Source organism: Periplaneta americana, chromosome 4 (genome assembly GCF_040183065.1).
Source record: "Periplaneta americana isolate PAMFEO1 chromosome 4, P.americana_PAMFEO1_priV1, whole genome shotgun sequence".
Taxonomy (NCBI): domain Eukaryota; kingdom Metazoa; phylum Arthropoda; class Insecta; order Blattodea; family Blattidae; genus Periplaneta; species Periplaneta americana.
This window is the reverse complement of record NC_091120.1, coordinates 38,840,801-38,864,988: the sequence shown is the minus strand read 5'-3', so window position 1 is coordinate 38,864,988 and position 24,188 is coordinate 38,840,801. Positions and strand designations below refer to the sequence as shown.

At 36.5% G+C, this 24,188-nt stretch overlaps 1 protein-coding gene across 1 annotated transcript in view; it reads left to right on the top strand.

Annotated features, from left to right (window-relative positions):
* The window catches only part of Osi7 (Osiris 7), a 45,188-nt gene extending 21,483 nt beyond the window's left edge, over positions 1-23,705 (top strand). Inside the window, exons 2-3 of the mRNA XM_069823205.1 lie at positions 17,289-17,670; positions 21,278-23,705. Of these exons, the coding sequence (XP_069679306.1) occupies positions 17,289-17,668 (380 nt within the window). The 3' untranslated portion in view covers positions 17,669-17,670; positions 21,278-23,705. The remainder of the gene's footprint in view (positions 1-17,288; positions 17,671-21,277) is intronic.
* Positions 23,706-24,188: the final 483 nt, after the last annotated feature.

The window sequence follows — 24,188 nt, the reverse complement described above, 5'->3', positions numbered from 1 at the left end:
TGAAAACTTTAAAATAAATTTATAATCTTCAACTGATTTATCCGAAAAACCAAAAATTAATTGTAACAATAGGATGGAATTCAGACACGTGAATTTGTTTACATGCGGAGTCAACTTGCATGGAATGAAGATTATAGCATTTAGGCTACTTATTGGTTTTTTCTGAGATTTTCCCTAACTGTAAGCCAAAGTTCAGTAATTCCATAGCGAATTCTCAAATTTACCTTACCAGAATATCACCCTGATATTACCTATCACTTCTCATCTAATATTAAAGAAAACGTTCTCAAGAGGAATATTAATTTGTAACGCAGCAAGATCCACCCACAACTGGCAAGCTTACTGGATATTACAGACATGAACACAAATCTCTTTATGCGCATCACAAAGCTTTCGCCTTCTTTAGCACGGCTGGGTGCAGTTTCCTTCTGCAATATATATCTCTCTATACAACACGACCTCTAACCTCTAACTTCTAACCTTCATAAAATTGGGTGTTCCCACGGCACGTACTTCAGCGAAGGTTATATAGCTTGTTACGCGCTATCTTTCACTGAAAAGAAATTGAAAGTAAACACTGGCTGTAGTTAAATTCTTCTACAGGAATAATAAAATCCGCTTCATCACACTTTCTCTCGTCGTTTTGTGCCTTGATCCGTCTGTTGTGACCGTGACAATTTATGCACGACTGGAACTAGTAATCACCCTACTTCACTCGCTCTTTCAATTCAGCAGCTGAGAATTCTGTTGTGTCAAGTTCAATGTAAAACCGACATTTCACGAAGTACAGTGATGTTTTCATTCATAACTGAGTCATTCATTCAGTGTTCTGCCCAAGGGCAGGTGTTTCAAGCCAAAAACCCAGCTTTCTTCAATCTTTGCTATTTTCTGCCTTCCTCATTGTCTCCTCATATGATCCATATATCTTAATGTCGTCTATCATCTGATATCTTCTTCTGCCTCAAATTCTTCTCCCGTTCACCATTCCTTTCAGTGCATCCTTCAGCAGGCATTTTCTTCTCAATCAGTCACCCAACAATTCCCTTTTCTCTTCCTGATCAGTTTCAGCATCATTCTTTCTTCACCAATTCTTTTCGACAAAGCTTAACTTCTTATTCTATCTACTCATTTCACACAGTGCCATGTTTCACCATATTCACATTTCAAATTCGTCTATCCGGTTTCTCATCACTTCGTCGTGATGTACAGGTTTCTGTTCCATACTCCACACAAAGCACTTCACTAGTCTCTTCCTTAGTTATTTCTCCAGAAGTCCGCAGAACTTGGTCCTTTTTCTAGTAAAAGCTTCCTTGGCTGTTGCTATCCTCCTTTTGATTTCCTTACAGCAGCTTATACCTACAGTAGTAAACCCCAAGCAATTGAAGCTGTTCACTTGCTCTATTGCCTCATTTAGAATTCGCAGGCAAACTCAGCTTTCTCCAATCTTTCCTATTTTCTGCCTTCCTCTTTGTCTCCTCATATGATCCACATATCTTAATGTCGTCTATCGTCTGATATCTCCTTCTGCCCCAAATTCTTCTCCCGTTCGCCATTCCTTTCAGTGCATCCTTCAGCAGGCATTTTCTTCTCAGCCAGTCACCCAACAATTCCCTTTTCTCTTCCTGATCAGTTTCAGCATCATTCTTTCTTCACCAATTCTTTCCGACACAGCTTCATTTCTTATTCTATCTATTCATTTCACACAGTGCCATTTTTCACCATATTCACATCTCAAATGCTTCTATCCGGCTTCTCTTCACTTCGTCGTGATGTACATGTTCCTGTTCCAGTTCCATACTCCACACAAAGCTCTTCACTAGTCTCTTCCTTAGTTATTTCTCCAGAGGTCCGCAGATCTTGGTCCTTTGTTTAGTAAAAGCTTCCTTGGATATTGCTATCCTCCTTTTGATTTCCTGCCAGCAGCTTATACCTACACCCCAAGTAATTGAAGCTGTCCACTTGCTCTATTGCCTCATTTAGAATTCGCAGGCAAAATCAGCTTTCTCCAACCTTTCCTATTTTCTGCCATCCTCTTTGTCTCCTCATATGATCCATATATGTTAATGTCTATTATCTGATATCTTCTTCTGTCCCAAACTCTTCTCCCGTTCACCATTCATTCCAGTGCATCCGTCAACAGACATTTTTTTTCTCAGCCAGTGACCCAACAAGTTTCTTTTTCTCTTCCTGATCAGTTTCATTCTTTCTTCACCAACTCTTTCCAACACAACTTCATTTGTTATTCTATCTATTCATTTCACCAGTGCCGTTTTTCACCATATTCACATTTCAAATTATTCTATCCGGCTTCTCATCACTTCGTCCTGATGTACAGGTTTCTGTTCCATACTCCATACAAAGCACTTCACTAATCTCTTCCTTGGTTATTTCTCTAGAAGTCCGCAGAACTTGGTCCTTTTTCCAGTAAAAACTTCCTTGGCTGTTGCTATCCTCCTTTTGATTTCCTGATAGCATCTTATACCTATAGTAGTACTCCCCAAGTATTTGAAGCTGTTCACTTGCTCTATTGACTCATTTAGAATTCGCAGGTTTACCTTCTTTATTTTTCTCCCTATGACCATGGTCTTCGTCTTATTTGCATTTATCTTCATTCCATACTGCTCACAGCTGTCATTTAGCTCCAGTGTCATATTCCTTATAAACAGCAAATCTTATGCATTTCATTCCTCTTCTTCCTACTATCACTCCTCCCATGTTCTGAGTATTCACGTTAATTCATTATGACTGTCTATTGTCACAGTAACTGTGTTTCTTACTGTAATCCTTTTCACGAGACTTAGTTCATAAGTTTCATCCTCTTCTTGGCTACAATATTTTGTATGGGTGTAAGTAATATTTAACTTACCACAACTAACAGCGACCTAGTCTTAACGTTCCAACTACTCGTATGCTACTTTGCTTAAGCGCGAATGGCTTGTGTTGATCTGGGCGGTTAAAAGTCGCAATCCCATTAACTAAGTCGCATGAAAAAGGGTATAAACGGTAACTAATGTCCATGTAGAATGTCAACTCTCGCGGAAATCGTCACTGATCTAAGTATGTCCGCTGCCCAAGTTTGAATTACACAAACTAATCATGCACGATTCTTTCTAATGGTTCTTCATCTACAAAAACATTTTGAAGTCGTCGGATACATTTTTTTGGCATCAATGAGATTTAAAGTCATAAAAAATCACAGCTCGATAGTCAACTAAATCTATTAATTTCACAGACTTTTAAATTCAAACTATTCAAAGATATCTCGTAGCAGCTAAACTAGGAAAAATATTTGTTGGATTTTTAACCAGTAGTGGTGTTATCTTGGAAACTGAATTGTATTTATTACCGAACAAAAGACAATCTAGTTTATTATATATAATGTGTCAAGCTGAAAACACGGATAATAAAAGTGGTATAACTGAACATGTAGGTCTGTACTGTACGAGAAAGTCTTTGGGGAATGAGACGAAACGGGGTAATGCTGTGAATGAATGTTGATGTCATAAGATGTCATAAGGTCACACACGTGGGTACTCGTATTTGTATCGGCTAGCTCTCTCAGCACAAACAATAACATTGATGCACACGTACTTATACTACCCTAGTTACAAAATTAGATCACTGTTAATCTCCTGGTCTTTTAATCTCTCCATACAGGAAATAACAGATGCAGGAGAGCGCATGGTTTTTAAACTGACGTTATAACGGTAATATTATCTATCTATTTCGTTCCAATAGATGACGCAATAGTAAGCACATTCCTTTCATGGTTGATCTCCTGGTTGGAGAACAGTACGTAAAACATAAATAAATCTATCGATGTTTCATAGTGTATGTCTTGCAATTTATATAATAATGATGTGGTTGCCATGGAGTGCAAACTAGATAAAAAAATAAACAAACTGTTAATTCTAAAACCTGTTAAGAATGTAGAGTGCCGGTTTCATAGGGAGTTCAAACTTCAAAGACACGATCGCATTCTTGAATGTAGAGGAATAATGACCTGGGATACCAAAAGGAAACAGAAAGCTTTTCGCAAGCAGGTACGCAATTTTCCGAATGATAAATTACCAAGACGATGAATTGGCAAAGGTTATGAGGACATAGCTTAGCCACAAACACAAAGGTCACCAGATGTAATAACGTTGCACTTTTTCTTCCGAGGATTCGTAAAGATGAAGTGTATAGAACACCTGTGACTGATCTCAACGATTTGAAGGAGAATCTGCCATGTGATTCAAAACGTCATTATTAATATGCTGAGAAAGAATTGGTTAGAGGTGAAATACAAGTTCCACAGCTGCCGTGCTACCAATAGTATCCACATTGAAATCTATTGAACATAAAAATTGAGGCGGAGGATGGAAGAGGAGCTCGTAGACTGAAACATTCTTTTGAGATATACAGCTTTGAAATTTTCTATTTGTGAAAGTTATTATTTTTGTGAGTATAATTCTCATATTTTGAATTACTTCTAACCTTCCTCATTGCATTAAGTTTAATGCCTCGATTTTAAATACATGTATTTATTTTAATAATAATAATAATAATAATAATAATAATAATAATAGTAATAATAAATTTATTGCTAGAACAAATATACATATTTTTACATAAAATAAATCTCTCTACCACCCCAAAAAAAGGCTACATGCTCGTGTTCTGGGGGCATTCCAAAAAATTTGAACATAAATATTTTATTAACTAATATAATAAAATGTGAAAAAAGAAAAAGAAGAAGACAGATAATATAGTAATTGAAACTATCTTATTTCTCCCTAAACAATTAATTTTTTATTAATTTCTTGAATTAAGAATCATTAGCAAATTGAACGTTTGGTAATTTAACTGTTATCTTATTATAGAGCCTTGGACCGAAGTTGCTACTGTGATTATAACTTAAGCTACAGTTGTGGTACAGTTAGATTCAATCAGGAATATGTTGTCTGATCTTTTAGTTTTATATTTATGTGATTATGATTATGATTATGTCTCGTGACCAGAATATTGCACGAAATGGAAATATAAAAAAAGGAGATTTATCCTTCGAAGAGGTGGAAAAATTCAAATATCTTGGAGCAACAGTAACAAATATAAATGACACTCGGGAGGAAATTAAACGCAGAATAAATATGGGAAATGCGTGTTAGTATTCGGTTGAGAAGCTCTTATCATCCAGTCTGCTGTCCAAAAATCTGAAAGTTAGAATTTATAAAACAGTTATATTACCGGTTCTTCTATACGGTTGTGAAACTTGGACTCTCACTCTGAGAGAGGAACATAGGTTAAGGGTGTTTGAAAATAAGGTGCTTAGGAAAATATTTGGGGCTAAGCGGGATGAAGTTACAGGAGAATGGAGAAAGTTACACAACACAGAACTGCACGCATTGTATTCTTCACCTAACATAATTAGGAACTTAAAATCCAGACGTTTGAGATGGGCAGGGCATGTAGCTCGTATGGGCGAATCCAGAAATGCATAAAGAGTGTTAGTTGGGAGACCGGAGGGAAAAATACCTTTAGGGAGGCCGAGACGTAGATGGGAGGATAATATTAAAATGGATTTGAGGAAGGTAGGATATGATGATAGAGACTGGATTAATCTTTCACAGGATAGGGACCGCTGGCGGGCTTATGTGAGGGCGGCAATGAACCTTCGGGTTCCTTAAAAGCCATTTGTAAGTAAGTAAGTAAGTAAGTAAGTAAGTGAATAAAAATTAAATATTTTTCGATTTTTATAAACAAAATTCAATACGGCATTGTTATAAATTTGATGGATATCAAATACTTTAAATTCGGAATACAACAGTTCTGAGGAATAATCAAGAGGCTTATTAAGACATTGTTATTATTATTCTTTTCTGTAGCAGTGTTATTGGCATGAGAAGGTACTGAAAGCACTACCCCATCCTATAATGCCATATTGTAATATAGCTTGTACTGATGCGAGGTAAATCAGTCGTAAAGTATGGATAGTCAATTAATTTCCTAGGACAACAAAGTACTGAATAAGGACAAGAGTTTTAAAAAGTGTGTCATATGCTCTTTTTCCGCCCAACGAGCGCTGGAATTAAAGACTCAGTAAAAACAAAAATATGTTTATTGAGATAATATACAGTATTATTAAATTTTAAAATTAATACCAATTTTTGGAAACATTTGCAAATAGTTACAACGTAATAAGTTAATAGTCTATACGAAAACTTATATGCCATCTGCAACATCAGTAGTAACTTGTTTTTTTCTGAAGCAGCTGAGACTGTATGTTCTCTATACTGATTTTGTCACATGATAAGTTCATAAACATGAGACAGTCTTGGAGGATCATTCTACAGCAGAACTCAGCTGTGCAATAATTCATTCAAACTACTTCCCTGATCTCTACAGTTGGTTGATTGAAACAGAAATTTCAAGAGATTATGGAAAAAAGTATGTATGATATTTTAAACGAAAAAAAAATGGCACATAAGCCTATGTACTTTTTACTAGCCACCATCTCAATTGCAGCTTTGCAGATGTCAGAAAATGTTAACAGTTCTAATTAAATATGTTTCTTATTGGAGCTATGCTTTTTTGTGTCCTTGGATACTGTGTAATTTAAATTCCCATAAAAATGTCCAGAAAATAGTTCATTCTTCATCCTCATTTACTGCCGAGCCCAAAACATCAGCTATTATTGTTCGAAGCAGTCTAACGGAAACATTCCGACGTTTAATTATAGTATTACGCTATAGTAATTCGACCAGCTGACCACGACGTTTTTTAAGTAAGGAAATTAGTAGATTGTTCCTATAAAGCTACAACGAGTCACGAATCCCTGCATCTTGTGTTGAGAATTACTGTTTTGGAAAAATTCCAGCCCATTTACGTAGAGTACAAGATTACTGCAACCACACAGAATAACACAAGAAGTTACGTTCCACTAAATATGGGCTTACATCGCCACAATTTATTGAAAATTGGTTTGAAAGGTAAACGTGTGAGTAGTGTAGCGAAGACTGGGATACAACTTGGTGTACTTGGAGTAAGTTTCTCTCGAAAGGATGGACGTACGACCACAGAAATGTAGCGACTGTAAAACATGATATGCCGGAAATCTGGTGTAGGTTTGTTGTACCAGTTTAGTAGGTCACTGTCATACCACTGCCGCTCCCACGGAATTTCTATTTCCCACTATGGAAGTTGGATTCATTCGAATTATTAAGTATCGTATGACATGGGTACAGGTATGCAGGTCAGCGAGGCATCTGCCTGCTACAGTTCACTGAAATCATATACAAATTATATTAACAAATCGTCTCACGTCGTTGTGTACATCTCTTGCTGATAAAGTTTATTACAATGACACTAACAATTCCCAGTTAACGACGTAATTCAAGTTTAAGGTTAACACCTGCGCACTAAACGAGTTTCACTGTGACGCCAAATTTTTGTTTTTTATATATAGAAACAAAGCCATGCGATTTACGAAGAGAACTTTTCATCGTAGGAGAATCTTATACAGGTGTTAAGAAAAAACTATCCAATATTTTACGTAGAAGGTGATAGTATGCATCCAAAGAAGAAAAAATATCTAGTAAACATGGGTCCTACAACACATACTTTCTGAGATCTGAACACTTGTTCATAGGAGGTGCTCAGTGTGACGTCATTTATGGCAATGCATTTTTCTGCCCTACAATACAGCAGGCTATCAGATAATCATACCGTAGTTGACACCCTGGCACAGAATACTGATACGTCGCAAGGAATACTGAAAAGAAAAGTTTGGTTGCGGATAGTAGCAGAGTTCAGCAGAGATGGTGTTGTAAATTTTCGTAATCAGCCTGTGAGCTGATGAAAATTCACATGCACTTGAAGAAGGAAGACATCAGCACCGATTCTCAATCAAAGTATGGGCAGGCGTTCTTGGAAATAGATTAAGGGCCATACGTGGTACCGCAGAGATTAACTGGGACTCGTTATCACACTTTCACATTAAAGTATTGCCTACCTTGCTGGAGTATGTGCCATGTCAGCAAAGACTACAGATGTGGTTCATGCATGATGGCACACCAGGACATTTTTTCCGCAATGAGCGTGAACACCTGACGCTGACATTTCAGGACCGCTGGATTGGTTAGGGAGGCCCCACACCTTGGCCTGCTCGTTCCTCAAATCTAAATCCGCTAGACTTTTGGTTATCAAGAACAACCAGATCAATTTCAAAGAGTGCGCGATTCCTTACGCTGAAGGGCAGAGGAATGCATTGCCATGAATGGACGTTACATTGAGCACATCTTATGAACAAGTGTTCAGATCTCAGAAAGTATGTGTTGTAGAACCCATGTTTATTAGACATTTTTTCTTGTTTTGATCCATACTAACACCTTCTAAAATATTGGATACTTTTTTTTTAACATTCTGTATAAGATTCTCGTACGATGAAAGGTGCTCTTCATACATCGCATAGAATGTATGCAATCTCCTCAATGTACTGAACACAATCCAAACCAGTGATGTCAGATGGAGGAAAATTTCCCACATTCCGGGGAAATCTGATGACTTGAGGGAAAAAGGAAAAATTTGTGTCAGAGATGGAATTTTTAACAGTTCTGACAATTTTTCCAGTTTCATTTCGCAATATTTCATTTGTCGTTAATTCTTAGCATTTTCTAACCAGATTCTAGAATTATGAATATTGAATATTGTTCGACTGTGTCAAATAATTACTGAATGGAGTTGGTCCGAGGAGATGATCAAGAAGAAGGAATAACCCACTGAAGTCGTTGCTTGAGTCAAAGTATATGAGATTTCCAGATTCATAACCTGTCCTTACTGATAATGCAAATTGGTTCGTTTATCACGATTTTCATCGGTCTTTTATTCTCTTAAACAGTGACTTCAGTGGGAATGGGATATTTAGGGAATTACCGAGGTCGTAGATGCAGAACATTATATCTCCCCCCCATATTGTGATTGCATGGCCCTGTCATTAGAGACAGGGAGTCGAGTGGCTTTCATTTTATGTACCACTAGTGAAATTAAATGAAGTTGTAAACAGCGTGCAATTATTTCTGACAGTACATAGGACAGGTTGAGGAAAAGGTTATTAATGAAAGGGAAATTGCAATCTATCACGAAGGAATTTATCGAAACACAATCTGACAACACTAATTGAAACTTTCAATTTCCCCGATGTAAAACTATACAGGGTGTCCCAAATGAATGTATACATATTTTGAAACACTACTGCACAGCAACAAGAAGAGACAGAATTACGATTTTTGCGGTTAAACCCGTACATGTTCAAAATGGCCCCCTTCCTATCCACAGTACACTCTCAACATCGACGTACAACAGAGCGACATACCAACTGCATTGTTGCTAATGGAATATCATTACAGGCATGTTCAATCTGAACTCTCAATTCATTCAGTGTTTGTGGGTTTGTGGCGTACACTATGTGCTTTAGAGCCACCCACAGGCAGAAGTCTGGAGGGGTTAAATCCGGAAATCGAGGTGCAAAAATCCGCAGCACTTCCTCTTCGTCCTATCCATCTTTGGGTCGTCCTCATTTAGTGCGTGGACAAGTCTCGGAACGTAAGGCTTCCATTTTTGAGCTCGCAAAATTCGATGAACACTGGATTTACTGATACCAATCTCACGAGAACATTGCCTCATTGACTTCTTTGGCGATTGTGCAAAAGCCTGCATGACTACATTAACACTCTCGTTATCGGTTGAACTTTTCTTTCTTCCGCCCTTTCAACACATCTTGCACCGTTCCGTCGACTTCAAACTTGTCTCGGATTCCTGTGATTGTTTAACCTTGTTGTTGGTTGTGTTCCAAATTCAACTCTCCAACGTCGTTGAACCTCAACAACATTCTCCACTTTCCAATAACATTTCAGTATCCACTTACGTTCATCGAACGATAATTGCACCGCCATGTTTGTTTATAGACAGATGAACATATGAAGTAGGTTATTTTACGACGCTGTATCAACATCTCAGGTTATTTAGCGTCTGAATGAAATGAAAGTGACAGAATCTGTGAAATGAGTACGAGGTCCAGCACCGAAAGTTACCCAGCATTTACTCATGTTGGGTTGAGGGAAAACCCCGCAAGAACCTCAACCAGGTAACTTATTCCGACCGGTATTCGAACCCGCGCCACCTGGTTTCGCGGCCAGACGCGCTAATCGTTACTCCACAGGTGTGGACAACAGATGAACATGTTTCCATGCTTTCCAGTGTTGCCATATTTAGCGATAAGTCGCTAAATCTAGGGAATTTTGAATCAGTCTCGGCGACAAATTTTGTAAAATACGATTAGCGACTTTTCTAGCTGATTTTTATATTCAACTTTCTTCTTTCCTTTAGGTTAAAACATTCAACTGAAGTCATGCGCTTCTTAGTTTTAGAAGAGGCATCGGTGCATGACTGAGTCGTCTAATGATTCATACGTGAAAACCCTGATCTCATATATTTGTGATCAGTAATCAGGGATGAAAGAAGCTAATGCAATGATTCTCACGGGTTAGGTCTCTCTCTCAATGCTACAATTCCAACACCGATAAACGGTGGCAACTTCGATTGACACGTGACGAGCCGTGAGCTGTAGCTGATGTAATCTTGGTTCTTCCCCGCAACGCGGAGATTTTCCACCGACCCGAGGCAATTGAGTGCCGACAGTTCGTGTGAAGGAAATAAGACTGTAGTTTTTGCTGATTTTAATATATTTTATGCTCGACCATGCCGAAATGTAGTAATTATACACCTGGTAGCAGTCCTTTAATGCATGTCATTAAAGTACACCTACTCATTAAAGTACAGGTGTTCAGCCAATGACAAGACAGCTTACAGGTGTTCAGCCAATGACAAGTCAGCTTTGTACCGTTATAAAACCGAAAGTATCGATTATTCTCGAATATGAAATCGAAAGAGAATTAGCGAAAAGTCACGGAGGCTGGAAATCCAATACTGTCGCAGAAGGTTATGTTCTGTTACTATAATAATTAGCGTTAATTGTAAATAATATTCCAATAAATTCAATTTGTCATCTCCTTTTTCAATGTCTAATTTAATTTCAATGTTATATCAAAGTTAATATTTAGTTTACTCTGTAGGTACTTGTAGGCTATCAAGGTCATTGTGGACATCTGTTCCTCGGAAAAAAATCAATACTTTCGCGTCTGCGCACATCTCACAATTTACGAGGTATTGCTCAAGGTCAGTTAGATACAAATAAAATGAATAATTTCAAGCTAGAAATATGGTCGAGCATAAAAAGTCGTATGAAACTCGCCTATAATGGTAATTAAGAAGCTCGTTTCATAAACATCCATACTCCCTTCTTAATTACTATCATTATAGGCTCGTTGCATAATGTACCATTAATACTAGCCGTACCCGTGCGCTACGCTGCACCCGTTAGAAATAAATATAAAGTAATTACATAATTAAAATAGGACATTTGATCCAGGGAACATTCGTGTTTGATAGAAGGATAAATCGTTTAGTATGTTACTTAATTTAAATTGCATCCAACTAATTAAAATGCGATCATTGTGGTCCAGAGAGCACTCCTTTGGTGCGATGACAATTCCTTTAACATGTTTCTTAATTTGTATTACATGCAACCATAGTTTAATGAACATTGACATCATTTAGATTCAATGTGTATGCTTTATTTTACTTGCTGTATGTTTCCATTGAATTATGGTAATAACTTAATTTTAACCATTGTTTCCTACCTATTCAGTAAATGGCGCTTGGCCCACTATGGTTCTGAACCCTTCAAATAACTTAAATAACTTAAATTATATTATATTATATTATATTATATTATATTATATTATATTATATTATATTATATTACATTATATTATATTATATATTATATAAAAATGTGTTGATAACGGATGTACTCCGATAAGTAAGTCTTTAATTTGTTATGGGAGCTCTCGAATCTCAGGAGGAACAACTTTTACAACAGCGCAACATAATCTGCTTGGCTCATTACCAAATGTGTTTGCATTGCATTTAATGCATATATATTTTATGTATTTTAACACGATTGAATTGAGCATAGTTAAAATTTGGATTACAAAATAATGGAATGCTAAGCTAACATACTATTACTGCGTACTAAAACAATACACTCTCGTTGTTCGTTAATTCTCTGAGATTAAAATGAATGTGTTCATAAACATTATTTTAAGAAATACAGGAAACGAATATACAGAATAGCCTATCGAGTTTTCTGTGCATAAGAAGCTATTTTAATCTTACCTGTCCTCAATTCACTCAGATGTTACTGCAATAACATTATAGCATTATGTCCATCTAGAGAAACTACATTTTCCAATGGTGAAATAATAATTAATTATACAAATCGGTTAATTTAGCTACCGATATTACTTCATACAAACACAGAAACATTCTGTGTAGGCTATCTTTCATAGCTTTCGATTGTTGCTGTCGAAGGTCCCTTATAGACGAAGTTATTTGTTTTTTATTTCATTAAACCGCCTTAGATGGCAGTTATTTTAATTTTAAAACTCATTTATCTCATTAAATATCAGTCCTATAAAAATTTTTCAATGAATAAAACTTATCGGAAATGATTTTAAAGAAACGTCTGTTATGTAACATTTTTCACAAAAATCAATAATAAGCGAGATATTTCGATTTATTTAATTCAGGTCCCCTTATAACCCCCCTTTTAAATAATGTATTTTGAATGCCATATAGCCTGAAATCTAAGTTACAACGAACTTAATTTATATTCCAATTTTCATCGAAATCCGGTCAGTCATTATCGCGTGAAAAGTTAACAAACATCCAGATAGATGGACAGACAGACATACAAACAAAAATTTCAAAAAAGCGATTTTCGGTTTCCGGGTGCTTAATTATATATGTAAGGACCAATTATTTTTGGAAAATCGAAAATTACCAGAAACATTTCGGCTACAGATTTATTATTAGTATAGATAAGATTTAAAAAGTGATACAATTTGCCTGAAAGTCTAGTGTCAATGATTAGCTCAAGTGCAATGTATTCACAACCGGCTGCTCCCACACCTTCCACCTCAATCTCACAGCCGTCAACAACATAACCAAACTCCGCAGAAGAGGGTGACGACGAGGAAATTATATTTGTGCGAGATCGTGCATATTTGCTTGTTTTCCGCACAGAACCAATACGCGGTAAGTGTGAAATACCACATTCAGTATTCCCAACCTAACACACATAACAATTTCCCTCTTCTTACCGCTTAAGCGCGATATTCATTTTACTGCTTTAGGCTTTTAACATATTATTTTTAGAGACGTTTAACACACTAATAATTATAAATTGGAAACTTACCACTGCAATATCACCTAAATTATGTTAATTATTGTTTTTAAATATTTGCAAAAATTAAGTAAAGTCTACTACTCCACGAAACTTATTGCATTCCTGATACAAGTAACATTAAGGAAGCCGTGAAAAAATCAACGAGATTCCAGATGCCGATGTTATTACTGCAATATGTTATATAAATGATATTGTTAAAATATTAAAATGAAAAATAAATCATTACATAACCTTACCGTTTGTTTTAAGTTCGCATTTATAGACTGGGGGAAAAAAAGACAGACGTATATCACGGCCTGCTGGAGTATAGTAAACACAGAAAACATTTTACAGTAACAATGTTGAAGATAGAGATTTTGGTGTTCCGAAGTTGGCGTCATTAAACAGAAGCCAACATGGAGATTTCATTGCAACTAATTATAAATTCGTCTTTCAGGTATGTAATAAACAATCTTCGCACAAAATAATGTACGATACACGAGCGGTATGTTTGTTTTCATGTTCTCGGAAATTAAAAAAGCTCAACTACGTTTCGCTTTTTCAATCTTTTCCTCGAACATGAAAACATCAACATACCGCTCTTGTAACGTATATTACTATTTTCTCCGTATATATGTATGTTTTTCTTATTTTTATTTTGTGATATTTACTATTAACTTTTAGCGACATTTCTGGGGATTTTTTTAAACAAACTTTGGAGAGATTTAGCTACGAGATTTTAGGGCGATATGTTGGCTACAGTGATTCTACCACTGCCGTCTGAATAATAAACCGCCAAAATCGAGTTGTAGCGATTTCTTTATTGCTAAGATTCCATCCCAAAGATTGTATACAATTTGCGTATCAGAACACGCCTAGACCCATTAAATCTATAACTAATCAGAAGTTATCGTCTACAAGAGCTAACTTAAATGCATTGGTTACCAAGTAACATGGAAAGCCTTAGTCACTTTCGTTGCCAGATGCATTAACATGTTATTTTTAGTCAGATATCTACATACTTATAATAAAAATTGCGAAAGACGTAAGAAAAAAAAATCAAAATACAGGTTCTGAATTCCGGAAATTATATGTATATTCTGAAACAATCCCAGGCTAAGCCATACAGTGTTGGTAATTCTACTTTATACTCAGTAGAACTTCATCCTGAATAGAGGTAAAGTATTAATCAGATTTATATGCATAATCATAAAATTATATATTCATTACATAAGTTTCCCTATTAGGTTTGTCACATATTAAGAGGAAAGAAGAATTTTACTTGTACAAAACGGTATTAATTGAACACACTCTTTCCATGAGAATGTTTAATGGGAAGCTTCGCGTATTTACTTACATCTGCTTATTCTTGTGCCTACCTGTATAGGCATTGAAGAATAAGAACATTGCTCACGTACAAAATAATATACAGTCACGTGAATTTAATAACAAACTCATCATTTTTCACCTACTATTTACTGAGTTTTGAACATTTAAGTTTCATTTATTAAATAAATATATATTTTATCAATTTATTGAGAGAACTGAAATTTGAATTTTCACAATTAAAAAAGTTAATATTGAAATAAATAAAATTTATTTCGGCCCTTATGTTTCAACTTTGTTCATTTAAAAGTGTTTGTAGCTTCCCTTGTCTCCATGTACTACCGTCACTAATGCCAGATTACTTACTTACTTACTGTACTTACTTACTTACTTACTTACTGGCTTTTAAGGAACCCGGAGGTTCATTGCCGCCCTCACATAAGCCCGCCATTGGTCCCTATCCTGAGCAAAATTAATCCATTCTCTATCATCATATCCCACCTCCCTCAAATCCATTTTAATATTATCTTCCCATCTACATCTCGGCCTCCCTAAAGGTCTTTTTCCCTCCGGCCTCCCAACTAACACTCTATATGCTTTCTGGATTCGCCCATACGTGCTACATGCCCTGCCCATCTCAAACGTCTGGATTTAATGTTCCTAATTATGTCAGATGAAGAATACAATGCGTGCAGTTCTGTGTTGTGTAACTTTCTCCATTCTCCTGTAACTTCATCCCTTTTAGCCCCAAATATTTTCCTAAGCACCTTATTCTCAAACACCCTTAATCTCTGTTCCTCTCTCAAAGTGAGAGTCCAAGGTTCACAACCATAAAGAACAACCGGTAATATAACTGTTTTATAAATTCTAACTTTCAGATTTTTCGACAGCAGACTGGATGATAAAAGTTTCTCAACCGAATAATAACAGGCATTTCCCATATTTATTCTGTGTTTAATTTCCTCCCGAGTATAATTTATATTTGTTACTGTTGCTCCCAGATATTTGAACTTCTTCACCTCTTTAAAAGATAAATTTCCAATTTTTATATTTCCATTTCGTACAATATTCTGGTTACGAGACATAATCATATACTTTGTCTTTTCGGGATTTACTTCCAAACCTATCTCTTTACTTGCTTCCAGTAAAATTCCCGTGTTTTCCCTAATCGTTTGTGGATTTTTGCCAGATTACAGAAATTAATTATGAATAGACGTACTTGTTTCACACGTGAACGTTGTAAGTGAGCACAGCCTATGTATGTAGGTCTACTCATCTATAAATAAGTACACAAATAAATGGTGGAAATGACAATAATAGAAAAAATCACAGTGAAAACAAAAATTATTTACACCGACCACTTGTTTTACGAGTCTCTATGCATTACAATGAGTGACTGTAAACATTTTAAATGTTTCAAAATAAAAATTTCTCCTTTTTTCTGATAAAATACGTTACCAAATTCTTCTATTGGAGCACTCAATTTCAACCGTCTTTGTTTTGTTTTGACATGTTCTCTGAACATCAGATCTGAAGTGTGTACATCGCGCTATAATCCGTACATACCAACACTGTTGCGGGTTGGTTAGTGCCTTAGGAAAGCACACGCAGGCCTCTATTTATTACACAAGAAATGTAATTGTGTAAACATTACGAGTTTTTTGTGTCTGATGGTCGTGTTATCACTAGGCACTTTCCTATAACTTGGCCAGCAAGATCGCCAGACATTAACCTAGCAGATTATGGGTTATAAGACTATCTAAAGGAAAGACTGTTCTTGAGCAAACCTACGACAATAATTGATGAGTTGAAAGATTTTATCGCACACACACTGCGGCAGATATTCCAGAACTCAGAGCAGTCGTATACAGCATTGAAGATAGGTTGTTACTGATACAAGAACAAAACTGTGGACGCAGACAACACTTAAAATGAAGTTATGACAACGGATGGTGATCCAAAAAAATGCCTTTTTTTTTTTGTAATACGAAAGTGCCAGAATTTTTAAGATTTTGAAGAATTTTAAGAAAATATGAGTAATTAAAATTACCTCTTATTTCTGAAAAACTCTATATAATAAGAATTAAACTAGGTCGGCAAACGTAAACTCCTTCTTAGACGCCGTAAGGGTGCATGATGTAAATAATGCCCATGGATTGTCAGTATATTTTTTTCAATAATAATCTTCCTCGTATGTAATCGTGAAAACTTTGTAACTAATTCAACAGTTCATAGCATAAATACGCGTTAAAAATGACTTTCATATTCCATCGACAGTCTATCGTGCTATCAAAAAGGAGTGCGTTATAATGGAAGTGAAAATATTTAATAGCCTTGCTCTTAATGTGTTGAAGGATAAACCTAGGAAAAAACCTTAACCAGGTAACTTTTATCAATCAGGATTTGACCCGGGTCCGTTTGTTTTGTAGTCAGACATGCTAACCGTTACTCCGGGGAGGTGAACCGTTTACATGTTCATAAGTTAATTTTGTACGTACTTCATAGTCTGTATGCCTTTAGAAACAACTTCTAGTTATTTCCCAATGTTGAGTTAAAAATATCCCATAGTGACTTTTATACAACAGGGGTTTAGAGCTTCAATCGGCCATTGATATATTATTTATTTTTTGTGCAGAGAAGGTAAAGATGCTCCTGCCCCTGCTGCTGGCGCTGAAGCTGAAGGCCGCCGCTCTCATCCCGTTGTTCCTGGGAGCCATCGCTCTCATCGCTGGTAAAGCCCTGCTGATCGGCAAGATAGCGCTCGTCATCTCAGCCATCATCGGGCTCAAGAAGCTGCTGTCCAACCAGAAGACAGTCACGTACGAGATCGTGAGCCACCCGCACCACACGAGCAGTCACCACGAGTCCTACTCCTCCGGCGGCGGCGGCGGATTCGGTGGCGGCGGAGACGTCGGTGGTTACGGAGGAAGTGGCAGCGGCGGTCACGGAGGCTGGGGCCGAAGTGCCGTGGACGCCCAGCAGCTGGCGTACCGCGGGTACCAGCAGGCTTCCTAGATGTAAGTCCAACCTACTAGTCTGATAACATAACAGTCTAGCTTAGACATGAACTCATTATCAGAGACTCCAATCTGGCTTGGGTTTGAATCCCGCTCGGGTTGGTTTTTGGAGTTTCCACGAATTGCAATGCGAATATCAGGTAATCGCATGGAGAATTCTCACACTTGCTGTCACCAAATTCGCCGAAGCTAAATAGCATCAGAACTGATAGAGCATCATGAAATAAGTGATGAAAGAGGTATGAAGTTACAGGAGAATGGAGAAAGTTACACAACGCAGAATTGCACGCATTGTATTCTTTACTTGACATAATAATTAGGAACATTAAATCCAGACGGTTGAGATGGACAGGGCATGTAGCATGTATGGGCGAGTCCAGAAATAAATATAGAGTGTTAGTTGGGAGATCGGAGGGAAAAAGACCTTTGGGAAGGCCAAGACGTAGATGGGAGGATAATATTAAAATGGATTTGAGGGAGGTGGGATATGATAGAGACTGGATTAATCTTGCTCAGGATCGGGACCGATGGCAGGCTTATGTGAGGGCCACAATGAACCTTCGGGTTCCTTAAAAGCCATTTGTAAGTAAGTAAGTAACTAAGTAAGTAAGTAATCTCTTCGTCAGTGGTTGCATGATCCCTTTTAATATTGCTCCATAATCTGACTGACAAGTTAGGATGACGTTTTAGACAAAAGTTTTGCCCAGGCATATTCTTTTTTAAATTAGTCACTGTGCGTCCCGTTTTCTCAAGATAGCTCTTCATTGTCGTTCGTAGAAAGTGTTCGCCCATTGGAAATCCAAATTCTGCCTTCTTTTCGATACGTTTGGCAAATACATCCTCTTCTTCATCTATGAATATTGTTGGTCAGCCTGGTTTTGCATTAAAGTTGCCTTTGAGTTTACTTTTATGGCTCTACGTGTAATACCATAATATTCAGCTAATGCCCTTTGTTTCCACGCAATTTCTGACATCTTCTAAGCGTTGGTTTAGTTTCTCATGTGAATAATTTGAATATGATCTAGATCCTGGCACATCTGTATCTGGTCAGTCTTTCTTATTTTTCAAAATACAGTATAATCAATACGGCAAATAATGTATTAAATTTCAAATTTAAATTACTTTGTCAATATTATGTAGGCCTACCAATTTGCTTGGTATATGCCATCCGTTTACTGCTGAAAATACCGTTTCACCATATAAATGCTTCCACAATATTTTTCATGCTACCATACAGTTAAATTCACTTATAATAGTGCTGCTGCCTACAGGTCAGTTCTGAAAATACTTGGTCAAACTCTTTTACTGGCTGAAACTACCATTTACACCATACCTGCACAAACAGCGCTCAACGAGCGCGCGCGCTCGTTCGGAGCGGGAGAGCTGTGTTTACCACTCGCCGAAACGGAGAGAAAGATACGTCAGAATGACATAGGCTTGCTATAAGTAGAGAAGAGGGAAACGACAACTCAGTTATCTAGTGGAGTGCAGTGTGTAGGCCTATCCTCAGTAACTGTTTCACGTTGCTTAGCTACTGTTACAGTACAGTATGGAGGAATCTAAAAGACGGAACGTAACATTTAACATTTAACGATTTACAGCTCGAACTTATTGATCTTCAATGTGACCTGAGGGCTAAAGATCGTTTCAATAATATTACTAGTCTGGTTGAGTTTTACAAGACTAAACATTAGCAATAATATCCACGACTACACAGGCTGGCTGTGGAAATGATTGCTATGTTTGGCTCAACATTTATATTTGTGAGCAACTGTTTTCTATAATCAACTTTAACAAAGGCAGACATCGAACATCTGTAACTGATGTTTCATTACGATCAGTAGGCTATTGTTCCTTTCAGCTGCCAACAGCATAAAACCTCGTTTTGATGTACTGATAAATAAAAATGTAACAAAATGATATTGTACATTAAAGTAGCTATAGAATATCTATTATTTCTGTAAAATAAATATTTCTTTATTAATTAATAATAGTCCAAGATAGTTTTGCAAACACTGAACGGGAATGCATTTCATAAACACTCGTAATAGTATTTCCTTTTGTGTTTATTTTGTACGAGATCACCCCTTCTTCCAGTCCACCCTATACAGAGCGCAGCTAATATCTGCATTCCGCTCATGAGCTGTGAGCCGGCTCGGAGAGCGCAAACCTTGTGCAGGCCTGATTTACACAGTACAGTTGAAACAACTAAGATATACCACATTTTATGGGAGATATAAAAATTCAAATATAAATTTTCTGTTGGGCCTAAGTTATTCTTAATGAGTCATGTTATCTCCGTCGACATTACTTTAAAATATATCACAAACTTCGTTCAAACCATTAATCTCAATTCGAATGTAGCAGTAATATTACTTCTAAAGCCTGAAATTCTGTAAAACTATTTTAATAGTGGCACCGTTGAAGCGGTCGGTCGTCGTTGGGGTTGCCATATCTGCGGCGGTTGTCGGTCGTCGTCGTAGTTGCCCACGACGCCTTTTCTTGCCCTCGGCTGCCAGCTCCGTCGTATATGGAAAGTATCTCAAGGATGGCACGTTGATGTCAGTAATTAAAGATGTACACTAATTAATTTGGGCACCAGCCTCCTCCAGATTACTCCGGTAGAGGTATGAGATTCCCAGGTCAGCTGCAAAAACGGTCGGGACATGGGGTTTGGGAGACGTGCTCGTAGATTGAAATGACGTAGGCGCACACCAGAAGTTGTTGGTAAGAACTATGAAAACGTTTATTATTATTAAATGTTCGTTTCAGATTAGCAGAAATGCGCGTCCAAGTGTATAATTTACTGCTCTCACTTCCTACAAGTTGGTAGACTAATTTCTGAGTTCACGTAATTATATATTTTGTACTATAAAACACCAGTAATATAACGGAGAGTTGATAACTTGATGACAATTTATTCCGAATGTAATAATAATGATGAGAAAAGAATTCAGGCTTATAATAATGATACAACACACGACTTCTTACTAAACCCACTGAAAAATTCTAAGTCCGTAAATTGTTATCCTTCAGAGTTAGGTACGCCGAGAATATGTGGAGTGCGACCTCTCCGAACGCTGTCTATCTGCCTTCTGTCTATCTGCCAAATCTATCCTCTACTTTCAACCACCAAACATACAATTTCGCCCTCCTATCTATATATCACGTGGCTCTATTAAGAATCCTGATTGGCCATGATTACACTTACGTCACTTAAGACGCGCTCTTCAAAAATTGTTCGTTAACTAGAACATCCCCTTACTTCCGGCGTCCTGACAATTCTCTGACATATACCAGATCATCTCTTTTGGAACCTGGCTTGGCGTCATCTTACTGACCACCTGCAGGCAAAGTCCATACATTCCCTCATCAGTCAACTCCACGCCTGGACACATGTTTCCTGTCAGCGTAGCGTCGCTTCGGCCTTCCTGTCCACCTGTTACTTCCGCCTCACATTCTGAAACTTACTTACACGTCCGCGCATCCTATCCATATAAGAATATTAACACGAAATACTAATCTAATGAAAATCTCCTTATCCTATACGAGGAACTGTCTCACAGTACAAAACGTTTATTACAACAGTGAATATTTTCTTTTCCAGATTACTTAGTTCCATGGGTGTTATAAATGGAGTGAACATAGCAGTTGGACATCGGACGGTGTTGGGAAGGAGAAGGCGCCATATTTGAAGCCGACGCACTGGACGGATGTCCAAAAAGTGCCAACAGTACCAGAAATACTCAATTATTTTGTACAGATAATTATTATCTAACATAATTTATTTTTAAAATATTTCCCAATAATATTTATTTTTTTGTTTAATTTCAACCTATCGAATATAGACATGACTTAACGTTGCTATGCATTTCGACGTCGTAAACCCAACTTCGTGACTAAGCACTGAAGGACATGCATCAGCGACCAACGAGTTCACAAACTGCTGTTAGGCCCCGCGTCACAACTCCAATTCTTCAAAAACTTCGCAGAAATTAACTAGTAAAAATAATATTCAGAAAATATATTTTTTCGTTCTTTCTAATTAATGTAACGAAGAGTTGTTTAATATATATTAATAGCGCAATTTAAATGAGCCTTCCATATTAATATCTTCAATTCGTTTACAGAGAACGTAAATTATTGTATGAATAATACTCAAAGAATGTTATAAATTATAGTTTAAAAAAGCTATTTTAAATACTAATTGGGGGATAAATATATTTCTTCCTTTATTCGTAACTAGTAATCTACATTACAGCGTTTCTCAAACTATGGTCTTCGAGGTCTGCCCTTGTGGCCCTTCAAAAAAAGACAGAAGAAAAAATAAAATTCGATGGAATTGCGTATCACACTATAGCTTAAAATCTCAGAGTTTGGAAATGATACATGGCAATCGAATTTCACTCTTTCTCCCAATACAGATATTTTATGAAATTTATTGCCCTACCCGTCTATCGACTTCCCACTCTACTCTCAGCAACAAAAGAGGGATTAAGGGTAGACAGAGATGAATTTTTCAAAATCCACAAAATGTATCCGATTTGTTTGAAATTTATCATGGATACTAAGTATGTTATTAGTAATGGACATCCAAGTTTCAACGTTCTAAGTACAATAGTTCTGTAAATATTAATAATTTTATAAAACTTTATATCGTTTGATATAAAATGCTGCATGCACCATATTGTAAGAAATTTTCAATATTTCTTTTATTTATATGTTCAGAGAAGATATATAAATAATGATAAGTATTAGTTTATTATGGGAGTAATATAGTAATACAATTATCTTGGCTTTAATTTAATACTTTTAAGGGCACAAAATCAAAAACTAACATCGGAATATCAAAATAAAGATAATGAAAATGGAAAAACCAAATTTTCATTTTTTCTTCATTTTTGTTCGAAAATTTCACCTCTGCCTCCCCTTAGAGCACTATATACGTGGTGTTTCTCGACATCTTTTCCCTGCACATCTGGCGCCGGGCCTGTAACCCAGCCAGGGTCCACCCGAATTCATAACAGAGTACCAAAGTACCGAACTTTAATTCAATTTTAAAATATAAGTATACAGGTATTAAAATATGCTTTCGAAGGGAACAAGACTAAGGTAGTCCGCGGAACTGTTCTGACTTTAAAAAGTTGTCCCCACTTCAATAAAGTTTGAGAAACGTTGACCTACAACTATTGCTCAAAATCAGATGATATTAATAACTACTACTATTAATATAAATATCATACGTAAAACTTGAAAATACAAGCTTCGAGCTTGGTAAAACTAATGTCCTCTCTGCTCAGTTTAATTTTTATCAGTATTTTTGTGGAAATATATTCCACAGCAGTATATCTTGTCACTATAGTCTGCCTTCATAAAATATTATAAACCTAATCCAATTGTGTGTACTTTCTGAAATCTAGTCTTGATATTGCCTCGAACAGCAACAACGTCTATGATTACTTACAACAAGTTTAACGAGTTACCTGTTTCTGAATCAAACTATAGAGAAATATAGAGGTTCATGTTGACTTCGACAGTGAACGAGATATTGTGACACAATAAAGATTATGTGTATTTATTAGAAACCAATTTCATGACCAAATGTTACCACTAAACAATGACCAGTAGCACATGTACTTTGACCAGTAGAAGTACACATATTGACTCTACATAAAATACCAAAGATTTTACCTCCCATTTCTTATTACATTCTGTATATGTTTTTAATTATTTTTCTGTTAATTACGAGACATCACTTCTTGGCTCTTCTTTGTAATGTAACTGTAGTATATGCTGACTGTTATATAATATGTAGTGCATTGTAATGACAAAGTTATAAAATATATTCACATATACTTCCAAGACTGGACTCCTACAGACAGATAGGCTATAACGTTTGACAGACAAAGCCAAACATGACATTACAAACAATAACAATACTATAGACGAGTGGAACACATTACACTTTAAATAAAGTTACATGTTATTGTTTTATACAGATTTTATTAAAAAAATAAAACATATGTACTTTTTAATTAGAGTTTTATTAACGTCAATGTTCCTCCTAATTCTTTTTACAGCTGCACAGACCTGCTATTGCTCTGAGTAGACAATTTTTACGACTGGTGTCACCTAAAAATGTCTCCTGTGGTAAAACATAATAGGAATATGACCAACAGAAATAGAAAATACGCATAATTTAGAATTTTGAGTGGTTAAGCAGTAAAAGTGTAGCACAACAAATCTATTTATTTCAATTACTGAGATATGTTTGTCGCCTGTCTTTTATGAGAAATTCATTCACCATGAATAGACCTACTACCAAAGATTAATATTTATCGTGCTAATGTAATATGACCCAATGCATTGTGATGCACTTGGGGATTTACGATAGGTAGCGAAATCCTGTTACGATAGCCAGCTATAACGGCTCCGGAGATAATCGTGCAAACCACACGATACCTCGATTCTTGTTGGATGGTCTCCCACCTCTGTTTCGGTATGTGGACATGAGGCCA